This window comes from Falco punctatus, assembly GCF_963210335.1.
Source record: "Falco punctatus genome assembly, chromosome: 11".
Taxonomy (NCBI): Eukaryota; Metazoa; Chordata; class Aves; order Falconiformes; family Falconidae; genus Falco; species Falco punctatus.
Window position 1 is genome coordinate 13185621 of NC_137591.1, and position 13455 is coordinate 13199075.

Here is a 13455-nt window from a genome sequence, read left to right on the forward strand (position 1 = left end):
ATGGGGACAGGATTCCGAAGAGTGCCCACCACAGCAGCAGACCGTTGGGGCCCCACATCCTATTCCCTGGTGCCATCAAGGGGGAAGAGCTGGGTCTCCACCTCCCCTCCTCTGGACCCAGCTGCCTGTTGCACCATGTTTATTGTCTGTAAGGCAGAGCTGACACCGTCAAAGGGCTGCCACAGAGCTGGCGGCCGTGCACAACCAACGCTGTCCCTTGTTCCTTTTGCACCCACCGGGGTGGCCCTGTCCCACATCCCACGCCGGCAGCGATGCTCACAGCCCCGCTGGCACCACTTCAGGCCCAGAGCACACTGAGAGCCTCGGGGCAGGCAGCTGCCGGGTCACTGCTTCTTCCCTCATTCCAAAGCTTGGGCATTTGTGTCTGTGGGTGCAGGTGGCAGCACCCAGGCTTCTGAGGGAGACCCTCTCCTGCCCACTCTGTTGCAAACATCCTGCTGCTGCTTGTCCTTGGGGGCCATCCCGGCATGTCCCCCAGTAGCGTGGGGCCATTTCAGTGGCTGTCGGCATGCCAGCGTGGCCAGCACATGCTGGGGGGGCAGCCAGCGAGGGGATGGCACAGTCCTGCTGCAGGGAAGGCAGTTTGGGAAAGGGCACTGGCATTTTGTTGCTCAGCCTCAGAGGGGGACGGGCAGCCCCTTGTCCCCACAGCACTGTCCCAGCAGGCTGGGGCCAGTGTTGCCCCTCTGTGCGGTGCCAGCGCAGCCTCACGCTTCTTCAGCGGTGGCATCGATCCCTGCGTAGGTGAAGTTCTCGAACAGGGCCATGTTCACGTAGGCCTGTGGGGGAACCCCAGTCAGAAGCCAGTTGTAAACACTGTCCCCATCTACCTCCCATCCCCACCGGCACACTTGTGGGTGCTGTGCTCTGGAGGGAGACAACGGGGCTCCCCACACCCAAAACGTGATGCTGGGGTTACTCCCAAACATGCTGGGGTCACACAGGTTCTGCTGCTGGATGTCGCCCTGCCCCGAGCCCCCCTGCATTTGGACATACCCTGCGCAGGGTGGGCATCGCTCCCACTGAGCTGCTGTCACTCACCTTCCTGGCCTCCAGCATGCGGATGAGCTGCATGGAGATCTGGGCGAAGGGTGGGCGCTCGTAGGGACGGTCACGCCAGCACTGCCGCATCAGCTCGTACCTGGGGGCAGAGAGCCGGCAGTGGCTCAGCATGCACAGGGCGGGGAGAGGGGCCAGAAAAGTTGTTTGTGGGAGATGGGGGCAAGCAGGCAGGAAACTAAAGCCCAGAAAGGGTGTTTGAGGTGTGGGACCCCAGGTCAACCCCCAGCCTCAGTGCAGGGGGGAACCAGGCAAGAGCTACTGCAAGCCGGTTGGAACCCTGTGGGGCAGTGGGGATTGATGTAGGTGGGAAGTAGTAGGGAAGATGTAGGTGCCACCATCAGCTGGGGCTCTGCCCACTTACACTTCATCATCACAGTTGCGTGGCTTCTCCATGCGGTAGCCCTGGGGCAGCTTCTCATAGAGCTCAGCACACGTCATCCCGCAGTATGGTGTCCCTCCTGCAGCCAGAGACACACAGCTGGTTGTGACGGGTGGTACCCAGGGTGTCCCCTCTGGGGCTGCAGGAGGACCAGATCTGCAGGGACCTGAGTGGAGGCAGGGGACACAGAAGAGCCTTACCCAAGCTGACGATCTCCCAGAGCAGGACACCGAATGACCACCTGAAAGGGCAGGAGCCGAGGCTGTGATGGAGCCCTCAGCCATGCCCCGCTGATGGGCATGGGACAAAGCAGAGGGAGAAGTGGGCAGCCAGGGCTTGGGCCAAGCCAGCAGCTCCCCAGGGAGATGCATCAGCATCACCTCCTGCCCTTGCAGCACCCAGAGCAAAAGCATTACTGCACTGACCACCCTGGAGAGGGATGGAGGTGGCCATGGTGATGCCCCAGCCCCAGTGCCCCTGCCTGCAGGACTTACACATCACTCTTGGTGGTGTACACGCTGTAGTTCAGGGACTCGATGGCCATCCAGCGAACCGGCAAGCGGCCCTGGGGAAACAGAGAGGGACTGTCAGGGGAGTGGGGGTGCCCCGCGGATAGACGACAGCTGTGACCCAGCTGGTCCCGGCATAATGGGTTGTTCCTGCTGATGGCGAGGGTCCCGCCCGCGCATTGGTGCAGACCCCATGGAGATGCTTTGCTCCTGCCTCACCATCGTCTTCTTCACGTAGACCTCCTCCCCTCTGGAGAGGCCGAAGTCAGCAATCTTGGAGGCCAGGTTTTCTCCCACCAGGATATTCCTGGCTGCCAGGTCCCTGTGAATGAACTGAGAAAGGCCAGCAGTCAGCAGGAGCCACACATTCCCTTCTGCTGGCCACAGGAGTCTCATGCCCTGATGAGGAGTCCCCAGGCCCCAGGGGAAGGATGCTCTGAGGGGCTTGCTGGGGTTGTACCTGCTTCTCACTCAGGTACTGCATCCCCTTGGCCACATCTGAAGCAAACTGGAGGAGCTGCTGGGAGGTGAGCGTGGAGGCGGTGCCATGCTCTTTGGCAAAGGCCGGGTCTGTCTCCAAGACTCGGCTTTTGCGGAGGAAGTCGAGGAGGTTTCCGTAGGGAGCATACTCAATGGCGATGTACAGGTAGCCTGGGGGGAAGAAGGAGGTTGGGCTCATGGGGCTCTCCCCAGCAAAGAGGAATACACAGCTGGGCAGGGGCCATGGGGCTGGAGAGTGAGGAGAGGGGGACAGCCCTCACCTTTGTTCTCACAGGCACCCAGCAAGTTGATGATGTTGGGGTGATGGCCCAGTTTGCACAGCACCTCCAGCTCCCCGGCAAAGTCACGATGGTCATTCTCCGAAGCAAACTCTGGAAGCAAAGAAGGGATGGACACCTCAGTCCTACAATAAAGGCCCTTCCTCTGGCTCTTGCCCCTCCTCAGACCCGAGCGTGGCCCAGGATGCAGCTGCATCCCCCGTCCTACCCTGACTGCCTCCCCTCAGGCTCACCTTTCAGCATCTTGATGGCTGCGTTCATTTTCAGGCCATCCTTTTTGATCATGGCCCTAATGACCTGCCCAAAGTTGCCCTCCCCGATCATGTCCTCAAACTTGATGTCTTCCCACTCCAGGATGGGGTAGCTGAGGGGCTCGGGCTGTGGCTTGGGCCGGCGTGTCAGTGTCAGGGTTCCTGAGTTGAACTGCAGGATGGTCTCTTCCCCCTGGCAGATGGGAGCAGGTGAGGTTAGAGGCACCGGGCACCCCTCTGCCCGCGCGGCAGTCCCGGCAGGGCAGGTGTCGTGGGCAAGGGCGGGCTCCGCACCCTCTCTGCGTGGAAGTGAGGTCTGGCTGCATCTGGACTGGAGGCTACGGAGCGTGACCTGGATCGGGCTGGGACGTGGGGAGCTGGGGACACGGTCCTGGTGGGGCAGGCGGCACTCACCGAGCCAGACTGGTACGTAAAGGTGCGGCGCCGGTGGAAAAAATTCTTCTTGATGAGGAAAAGTGCCAGAAGGGCAAAGAGGATGGTGAGGCAGGTGACGGACACGGAGCCAACGATGGCCAAGAGCAGCTGCTGGTCTATTCCTGCCTGCTCGGTGCTCTGGCTGCCCAGGCTGGGGGGCACGCTCAGCGCTCCTGTCAAAAGGAGGGACGGAGGGTCGTGGTCCGTGGCTGAGTCCTGCCCAGGCTGCATGGGTGGCCAAGCACCAAGACAGCAGCCCTCTCCCAGCACCCTGGGACCCCATGAAGACACCACAACCACATCCTGAGCTCCTGGTGCCATGGTGGCACAGTGATGAGGGTGTCACTGCCGGGGCCTGCCACCAAACCTGGCAGTTTCTGGACCTCCAACCAGCTCTGGGTCCAACCACCAGCTCCTCCCGTGCCATCTCTGCCCTGTTCCTCTAGCCCCTCATGTGCTGCATCACCCTCTGGTTAAGGCACAGCCTCTCTGTGGGTGCCGTGCTGTCACCTTGCCACCCCTGCCCCATCAGGACTAGGAGGAGCAGGATTTCTAAAGGTGCCCGCAAGTGGTGTGGGCTTGGGCTGCTGCTTCAGAGCCACTCTCGGAGACTACAATGAGCTCCCTGGTCACTCTTGGCTGACCCAGATGCTGAGCCCAAGCTCTAGCAAAGCCATGTGGCCCCTGCCTGCTGGGACACCTCTCTTACCATCCCCCAGGGTCTTGGCTTTCACGGGCTGACTCCATTCTCCCGGGACATGGGAGTTGGCACGGACGCGAAACTGGTAGCTGGTGCTGGTGTTGAGGCCCCCAACGATCTTGGTGGTCTCGGCACCATTGTCAGTGTCGATCCACTGGGGCTCACTGGTGCCCCCCACCTGCTGCAGCTCCACAATGTACTTGGTGATGCCCCCGTTGGGGTACTCGGGGACCTGCCAGGAGAGCCTGATGGCGGTGTCGGACACAGACTCTGCTGAGAGCAACCGTGGGGAGGAGGGCCCTGGGACAAGGAGAGGAGAGTGTCAGTCCCGGGACGGGGCTCCTGGCACTGCAGGGGCTGAATGCTGCAGTGAAGACCAGACCTCGTGGATGACAATGGCAACCAAAGCTGTGCCAGGTTTGAGGAACCCCCAGCCCCTGCTTGGAGGAGTTGCGGGAGGAGATGGAGCTGCTCTCCAGGTACAACAGTGGGGCAGGACCGTACTCCCAAATGCTCCCAGCCTCAGGGACTGCCAAGCTAGATGTCTGTATTGACTAACCCTTGGGATATTTTATTTCTTCAACCCTCCCTCACACACAGTGCTCCCACTGCCTTCTCTGAGCCTTCTTCAGCCTGCCCACATTCATAACCCCAAATCCCACAAAGCTCCTACAAGCACCGAGCGGAGAAAACCTCACATCCTCCAAGCCTGACACCCACCAGCCCTCCCAACATGTGCCAGCTGCCACTGAGCCTCACTGAAAGCCTCATGCACTCCTTCCCCCTTGGCTGCCAGAAAGGTTGGTCAGGCTGGTGCTCCACCTCCCCACGGTCTTCCACCTACATGGGGGGCTGCGTGCATGTGTGCGTGTGCCCACAGGAGGGACCTCAGGTCTCCCCAAGCCCTAGTGACCATACAGCAAAATTACCAGGCAGCAAAGTTAAAGCAAACCCAAGGGAAATATTTTTTTCATGCAGAGTACAATTAGGTTGTTGCTACAATGTCTTGTAAATGCTGCAAGTATAGACAGGTCCATCAGGGTTGGGCAAGGGTGTGGAGGGTGGATCTGTTTGTGAGCATCAGTAGTGATAGTCTGATGAATGTTATGTTCAGCTTGGGATGTTTCTCAGCTGCTTGGCGCTGGAGGGTGTGGGGTCTAGTGGGGAAAGGAGGACCCATTTCCCCCCAAGCAGCTGTTCATGCTCTATCAGAGATGGCATACAGGAGCAGCCAGACCTGAGGATGGCCGTTGTTAAAATTGTAACTGATTTACCACTGCAATTCCGTGTGATAAATCCCTGTGTTCTGCTGGACTCACCTTTGCTGTTGATCATGACCTTGTAGAGGTCGGAGGGGGGCCCCAAGCTGGTGCAGTGGTATACCAGCACCTCCAGCCCATACTCCTTGTTGAACTCCAGGCCCTCGATGCGGGCAGAAAGCACAGAAATGGATGTGATGTTTTTGTCAGACACCAGCCGCCTTGCAGAGTCAAGGAGGCGGACGATGAACCCATGTGCCGGCTCATAGTTACTTGGCAATTTCCAGTTGACGTGAAGTGTGTTTTTATCCTCTATGGACCAGCCTTCAATCACAGGCTTGACTGTGGGCTCTGCAAACAAAAATGCAGCAAAACGTCATGGCGCATCAGTCCCAGGGCTTTGCAGACACTGTGCATTGCAGGGTTAGGGGTAGGATCAGCATTAGGGTCAGAGTCAGGGTCTGGCTGGGGAAGATGGAGGCTCACCAAGGCACCCAGTCACCATGACGGCCTCGGGCCCTTTGCTGCCCTCCCCACCATCCCCTGGGCGGCTCAGCTGCACCTTGACAATGTAGGCGGTCACTGGCCGGAGGTTCATGACGGTGATGTTCTCACTGTTGTCAACTGTTGGCCAAGATGACGACATGTCAAAGACACACCCATGACCTGCCCTCCTTGGTGTCACCATGGGGGTCCCAGGACGGAGACCTCTGCCCACCCCCCAGACCTCCACTGGCTGGGGAGCTGTCCCCTCCCACCCAGGTCATACCTGTGCCCCCACCCCCCAGCAGACACATACCCACAATGGATGACCATGCTGAGGTGTCGTCCTTGGGCTTGTAGAGCAGCTTGATGGAGATGATGGGCCCATCACCAGAGAAGCAGTCCACTGGTGACACCACGAGCTGGCGGCTCTGCTTGGCCAGCAGCCGGGGGGGACTCAGGGGCGCTGGCGGCACTTGAGGGGGAAGGAGGGAATGATACCAGTGGGACTGGGAGCAACAAGTAGCAGAGTGTGGGTACATCCACCACCTCTTAGCTCCTTCCAACTTTGTCAGGGAAGTCTTTTATCATGACCAAAACTTGCCTGCTGGCACTGCGGTGCATGACGGGTGGCACCCAGTCCAGTGCAGGGGGTCTGGCATTGCCACACCATGCTGTCGGCCTCCCCCAGCAACCCTGACTTGTCCCACTTATGCCACTGCCCTTTTCTCACCTCGGATGTTGACCTTGACTTTCCGGCTGTCCTGGCCCCCAGTCGTGGAGACCCGGCACTCCCAGAGCCCCGTGTCTGCCTTCGTCAGGCGCTGCACCTGAAACTCACAGGTGATCTGCCCCGGCTCGATGATGGCTTTGATGAGCTGCAGGCACAGAGGGTGCCGTCAGCTCCCTGGCTCTGTCCCCTGGCTCCCTGCACCAGCCTGAAGCTGCCCAGCAGCCCGGTGGGGAGATGGGTGCTTTTCCAGGAGCTGGAAAGATGGGGACCGTGGTGGGGCAAGGGCACAGGGGTGGTACCTTGAGTACAGTGCCATCAGCCTTGCGCAGCTCCACGCTGTCGCTGGTAGGCAGTGGGTTGCCAGTGGCCACGCAGCTGACGACAGGCTCTGAGCCCAGGTTGAACTCAAGCTCTGAGGCCAGTTGTATGATCTGGGGGAACCGGTCTGGCACACAGATATCGGCATTAGGGCTGGCCCCACTCCTCACCAGGCACAAGAGAGGCTGGCACCTTTCCCCGGTCCTGCCCACATCCAGACCCTGGTGCCAGGGGGCTGGTGCCAGACGCTGTGGTCCAGCCCTGATCCCCACCCATGTGCCAGGCTCAGCAACATTCTCGGCATGACCAGCCCCGGGGGACCAAATCAGATGCTCCCCTTGCAACATCCTGGTTTCCGTGGGTTGGGGGTTATTTCTGCAGGCAACGGGGGGCTGGTGAGGCCAGCTGCTGATGGCCCCCCCAGTCACCGGTGAGGAAGAAGCTGGAGCCCACCCGAGGGTGGGGGACAGAAACACACCACAGCCCTGCACCAGCCTCACCTGACTTCTCACAGTGTTGCCCGTGCCAGCCTGCCGGGCAGACACAGCCACTGAAACGGTTACAGCTGCCTCCATTTCGGCAGGCGCACCTCAGGGCGCAGTCAGGGCCGTAGTATCCCAGGGGACAGGCTGTGGGAAGAGGAGAGCTCACTGCTACCCGCGGCCGTGGTGCAGTACCGTGGAGGCAGCACCGCTCAGCCCGTGCCAACTCTCGGCTGGGAGATGTTTGCACAGGTGCTGCTGCCGCTGCAGAGCAGAGCAGAGCCAGGCCCCAAAGGAAGCCCAGGCTGGATGGATCAACTGATGGATGCCCACATCCCTGTACCTTGGCTGCAGCGAGAGCCGCTCCAGCCTGAGGCGCAGGAGCAGCCGTAGGGGTCCGGCAGGCAGAAGCTCAGTCCCCTGCAGCCCTGGTCTCTCTGGCACGTCTCCTGGCAGTTGCGGCCAAACTGGCCTTCCCGGCAGGCTGGAAAAACAAGTGTGGTCTGCCCTCACCTGCCGCTCACCCATGTGCTGTTCGTGCACAGCACAGCACCGGCTCGGGTGTCCCAAGCTGCGTATCTCCACCCGGAGCAGACACAGGAGCCGTGTCCTGCTGAGAAGGTGGATGGTCCAGCCCTGCTCCCGAAACAGGGCCCGCTGTGGTCAGGGATGCACTGGTGCAGTGGGGCCACCACGCGTGTCCTGGGCACAGCTCCCACCGCTGGGCAGCCCAGCACCTACCTCGCTCACAGCGGGTGCCCATGAACCCGGGAGGGCAGACACATTCACCAGCATGGTCATGGCAGATGCCACCATTCAGACAGTCGGGACAGTCCTTCTCACAGGATGGTCCCCATTTCTTTGCGGGGCAGGCTGCGGGGAGAGCAGAGGGGGCACAGGGTGACACCAGGCTGGAAGGCAGGGTACAGCTGCCTGTCTCCACGTCCTGGGGAGCCAGGACCTTGCTGACCTCTCACGATCAGGCGGTAGAAGGCACTCCACAGAGGGCTGTCCCCCATGAATGTGGCGCTGTAGACACCGTTTTCGCTCACGCTGACGTTGGGGAGTGTCAGGATGACGAGGTCGCCTCGCACCTCGCCCCGGTCCGTGGTCTGGTAGTAGGTGCCTGCAAGGGGGTAGGGGGTGACCTGGGGCCACCTCCACACCTCCAGGACAGGCACCAGGCACTGGCTGGGAGCAGCCCCAGCCCTGTGCCTGCTCTTGGGGTCACTTGCCATTTCTTTTCCACATAACGTCTGTCTCCTTCCTCTTGAGGACCCTGGCAGAGAAGGTGGCTGGCTCGCCGACGTTCACAGATTGCGTGGCCTTCACTGGGAAGAGGTGGGCTGCAGAGGAGGACGAGCAAGGGGAGCAGTCATTGCCCCCAGGGCGCTCACACCCAAGGGCAGCGCCCGCACCCCCAGACCTGCCACCCCAAAACACGGCCCTGGCGCAGCTCAGTACTCGCCACACGTTTCGGCTGGCACACCCTGACATGCCAGCCCCCCTGCCCCCTGTGGGAGCTGGGACCTCCCTGAGCCCCTGCAGGGACCCTCCATCCCCCACAGGCACACACCAAGGTCTGGGACGGGACACCCTGCCTGACGGCCAGCCAGCCCCAGCCGGGTGCAGGATGCCAGTGGCAGCAGCCTGGGGAAGTGACAGCTGGGACAAATCCACACGGTGCCCCCGGCCGGCTGCTGGCTCGGGAGGGAGCGGGGAAGCAGGGCTGCACTCCAGCCCACAGCACCAGTGGCCCTCTCATGGCTGCTTTCCAGCTTTCCCAGGGGCTGCGGCATGCGGCAGCAATGAACTCCCAGCGCATTAACATGAGTCACCCGGAGCCCAGCTCCGAGCACAAACGGGGCCTGGGAAACCAAGCCCTGGGTGTGCCAGGACAGACACAAAAGATGGCACAGACGGGCGCTGCTCTCGGAGCCTGCCAGCACGCCGGCTTGCACCCACTAAAAGCAGCCATGCTGGGCTGGAGCTGAGGCACATCCAGCCCCAGCGTGGCCGGGGGCCAGGAGGGAGGTGGCACACGTCGCAGGCACCCGGGGAAGGGCAACACGGGTCCCGCGTCCTAGTAATTCCACAGAATCGCCTCCCCGCCTATCCCTTTAGTTGGGATCTTTCCACCATGGACTTTGCAGTCCCTTATAAAGGGCACACAGGTGTGGGCCCCATTCTGTCTCGCTTCATCTCACTCACTGCAGTGAGAGCCTGACACGTCCCCTGGGGACCTCAAACACAGTGCTTTGCATTTACCTACACTGAATTTTATCCGTCACTCCATCACTGCTCAGCAGCATCTGCAGCCCCCCGCAAGGGCTCATCCATCTCCCCGGCTCTCCTGACAGTACGGGGACAGCAGCTGGCCTGGCCACTTGTTCCACTGTTTGTAAGCACAACTGGTGGCACAGGTCCCCTCAGAGACCCCATGCCATGCCGGTGGGGACTTCCCCATGTCACGAGAACAACAAATTAACTCTAATTCTCGCTCCCTTTCTTTTAGTCAGTTATTTACCCATGCCACCCCCTGGGTGCAGAGTTGCTCCCAAAGAGTCTTTGAAAGGGAATTTTCCCAGTTTTCTCCAGGAACCCGAGCAGACAGTGTCAACTGGGTCATCCACAGCATCCTCACTGCTGCTACCCCAGAGACCCTCCCTCTGCAAACTCAGCTGCCTCTTTCTCAGGGATCACATAACCACAATTTCTGCCCTTTATTACAGTTTCTGCTGATTTGCCTGGTCCCAATTTGGATTTACAGGCCTGTAACTCCCTACCCAGAAAGCTTTTAGGAAAGGCTGGCGTCCCAGGAGCAGCCTTGCCACCCACCCTCCACTCATGCCCCAACAGGCAGCGGTGCAGCCCTGCTCACGGCAAGCCTGGCCTGGCCATGCCGCGCTGCTCCATCTACCTGCCTCCTGCTACCAGTGCTGGCATTTTAGACAGATCTCCCAGCAAGTTTTCCCAACTTCTCTATTGTGCACATGGATGCAAACCCAAAATTATTTTGGTTTTCTGCAACTGTTTTTCTGGGCATCTTTCTGCTCTGGGTATTGTAAAAAATAGTTTATTGCCAGATTTAAACCCTTCTGAAAATTGCTTCTCAGGATCGTTTTGATCTGCTTTACTTTGTTTGTACAGAAAAACTTCCAAGGTTTATCATCCTTCCTATGTTCTTCTTCATGCATGACCTTTCAGGAGATGCCAACTTTCCTCTGACAGCATTCCCCACCCGCTGTTTCATCACCCTAGCCTGCTTTGGTGCACTCTTGGGCTTGACAGGAGAGACGATACGTGCCAAGCCTCCCCTGTGGGTTCTGTGCCGAGCCCGCCCTCACCCTGCAAAGATGTAATTTCTTTGCTTACCTTTTCCTTTTCTCTTTTACTACTTCTCTAAATTAAACAGAGCAACAGCAGCTTGTTCGGCACTTGTAACTCCTGCAGGGGCTGGGATCCGGACACCGACCATCTCCTCCACAGTGCTTTTTTTGGCCTGGCTGTGCTGACCCAGGAGCAGGGGGCTGGCTGGGAACCCCCCTCCATGGGACACCCTGTCACGCCTATGGAGTCCCAGGGCTGTCACCTTCCTCTGTGACTTATATTCAGGTACATCTGGGGGTGCAGAGTCCCCTCTGTCCCCCACACTCTCTGCCGGTGCCTCTGCCTCCCTTCCTCGGCGCCTCGGTGCTGCTCTGCTTGCCCAGACCAGCAGGCTCCATTTCTGATAAGACTGCAGCCATTTCTGGGTTGAGCCTCTGGCCGAGGACACAGGCTGGTCCCTGCTCCTTGGGGGATGCTAGGACACCACCAGTAGCCTCTGTTCCCCAGCCTGGAGACGCTACAGCTGTGTGCTAAAGCTGTGTTTTAACACAAGCAGGGAAACTTTTATCTCCCACCTCTCATTCTCAGCAAAAGGTCAACTGCTTTAGCCAAAACTTTCTAAAAAAGAGCTAGAAAGCATCCTGAGGGAAACACCTATCACAAAAAAATTCAGTCCTAATAGTTTTGCAAAGTCTGAAGCACGGAGGGAGCAGAGGTTGCGGGGACAATGTGGGATAGTGCTGCCCCAGGTGGTATCCCTGCCACCGGCCAGACCTGGGGGGCCTTTCAGCTTATACGGCCCCAAATGGGAGCAGGACACAAGAGCCCAGTGCTGCCCTTGGCTGCAGCGCGCCCTGGCAGTGCCTCTCAGTGAGACCCCACTGCTAGAGCGACGACGTGCTGCTGTGGCATGGTTCTCACCAAGCGCCTGGGGAGGCTGCTGGAGATGTGCCCTGGTGCTACCTCCTCCCTGGGAGCCTGTGGTGGGGGCACAAGGCTGACACAGCTCCGATGGGCTGCCCCCCACCCCGGTTAATGATTTCCAGACCCCCCTGCCTCCTCCAAGGGTGGACGACTTCCTCTTGGACCTTGCCCTGTTCCCAGGAACCCTTCTCAGCCCAGCGGGCTGCCTGCACTGCTGCCTGTCCCCGCACGCCTCCATGGAGCTCGGCCACACTACTCCAGCTGAACATCCCTCCCCACTCCATCCCACCGGTTCTAGTGGACCCCAAACCTAGCCTGTGGGTCACAGCCATCCCCCCACCATGCTGGATGGCACTGGGACTGCGAAGCACAGGGCAGGAAGCTCCCCCATGGACCCAGCTAGCAGGCGGGGGGCTGCCTGCTGCCCCCCCAGCGACTCACCGTTGTGGCTGTTGTGCACATAGACCACCTGTGCCTGCTCGGTTGGGGTGCGCCCCAGGCAGTAGAGGATCCCCACCAGGTCAGCCATGGAGAAGCCCCTGGCCTGGACATGGTTGCTGCGGTTGCGGTAGTTTTGGAAGCCTGTCTTGGGGTGTGTCATCACTATCTTGTTCTCCCGCTCGATCTGCAGGTAGCTCACGTCCCGCTCCCCCATGATGCAGGAGAGGAAGAAGTCGGAGTGGGACAGGCTCTGCACGTTGGCTATCAGGGTGATGTCCAGGATGGCCCCTGGGGTGGGAGAGCACGAGGGCATGTCATGGCTGGACAAGGGCACGGCCATCACAGCCCTGCCTCAGGGCCAGACCCCATCACCCAGATGCCACCCCCTTTCCAGGACATTTTTGCCACCCCCAGCCCAGGAGAGGCACAGCCAAGTCAGGCGCAGATCCATCAGGATGACGCAGTGGACATTTCCACTCTCCTTTTGGAGATTTCCATGGGCTCAGCCCCCTGCCATGAGCCAAGCGTTCAGCAAGACGGGGGTCTTGGGGCCCCTCTCCTCCCACAAGCTGCCCACACCCCGGCCCTGTGCTGGGAGAGGCAGGCAGGGGAGGGCACTGCTGGCCTCTGAGGTCTCCAGATGGCTGATCACAAAGGGATGTTTCTTCCCTCCAAACCCTGCTCAGCGCTACTGAGCTCCCACAGATGCCTCGTCCCACCAAGCCTCCCTGGGGCAGGGGCTGCTCCCCGGGGCAGAGGGAAAGGGGCGATTTACCTGCCAGCCATGGGAGGAGAAGTAGAAGATAAACCTGGAGTCCCATGTCCTTGGAGTGTGTCCCAAATCTGGCAGAGGTTAGAAGATCCCCAGCATGTCCCAGCCACGGGTGTCAGAGCTGGAGGCTGCGGCTGCCTAGGGGCTCCACGTGAGCGGCAGCTCAGGACCCCTGCTCCCTGCCCATGGCCCCCACCTCGCCTGCACCCTGCTGCTTGGCGTCTGGGGCAGCTGGGAGCACCTCCTCTGGCACATAGCCTGGGCACGGCGAGGAAGATGCCCCCGTCTCCACTTGCTCAATCACCACCTGGTTGCTCAGGAGCAGGGCTTGGTGGCGAAGAGGCCACTGATGTCCCCTGCCGGGTGGCAGCTCTTCCAGGGAGCAGGCACCTACCCCTCCAGGGCTAGGATTGCACGCTCAGGGCTCCCCAAGCCATGCTGAGCCCCCAGCCCAGCGGGAGGTGCCCCGACCCCCCTCCCTGCCCGCTGTGCAGAAGGTCTCATGCCCCAGCCCGCCTGGGTGGCAGCATCCCTGTCCCCTCGGTGCAGCCCCGGGGCTGATGGCTGTGGGAAGGGC

General features: G+C 60.3%; 1 protein-coding gene across 2 annotated transcripts; it reads right to left on the reverse strand.

Moving 5' to 3' along the window:
* Window positions 1-124: 124 nt before the first annotated feature.
* Window positions 125-13405, reverse strand: TIE1 (tyrosine kinase with immunoglobulin like and EGF like domains 1). 2 transcript variants are annotated; one of them, XM_080406881.1, is made up of 23 exons: window positions 12882-13405; window positions 12107-12394; window positions 8647-8757; window positions 8382-8537; window positions 8153-8284; window positions 7755-7895; window positions 7430-7558; window positions 6911-7056; window positions 6612-6756; window positions 6195-6353; window positions 5882-6019; window positions 5456-5746; window positions 4146-4436; window positions 3416-3609; window positions 2984-3194; window positions 2733-2843; window positions 2432-2622; window positions 2191-2304; window positions 1957-2027; window positions 1663-1703; window positions 1445-1541; window positions 1063-1162; window positions 125-800 (listed from the first exon to the last, which is right to left on the reverse strand). In XM_080406881.1, the coding sequence occupies exons 1-23, from the start codon at window positions 12925-12927 to the stop codon at window positions 729-731; spliced, it is 3375 nt and encodes a 1124-aa protein (XP_080263007.1). In that variant the 5' UTR covers window positions 12928-13405; the 3' UTR covers window positions 125-728. The 2 variants fall into 2 exon arrangements, with proteins under 2 accessions (XP_080263007.1, XP_080263006.1); XM_080406880.1 differs by having other exon boundaries at window positions 3296-3609.
* Window positions 13406-13455: the final 50 nt, after the last annotated feature.

Coding starts and splice junctions, on each gene's coding strand:
- TIE1 (XM_080406880.1), bottom strand. CDS start 12,927: ATGGGACTCCAGGTTTATCTTCTACTTCTCCTCCCATGGCTGGCAG. Junction 8,285..8,381: donor CTACCGCCTGATCGTGAGAG/GTCAGCAAGGTC, acceptor CTCTCCCCGCAG/CCTGCCCCGCAAAGAAATGG. Junction 1,704..1,956: donor TACACCACCAAGAGTGATGT/GTAAGTCCTGCA, acceptor CTGCCCTTTCAG/GTGGTCATTCGGTGTCCTGC.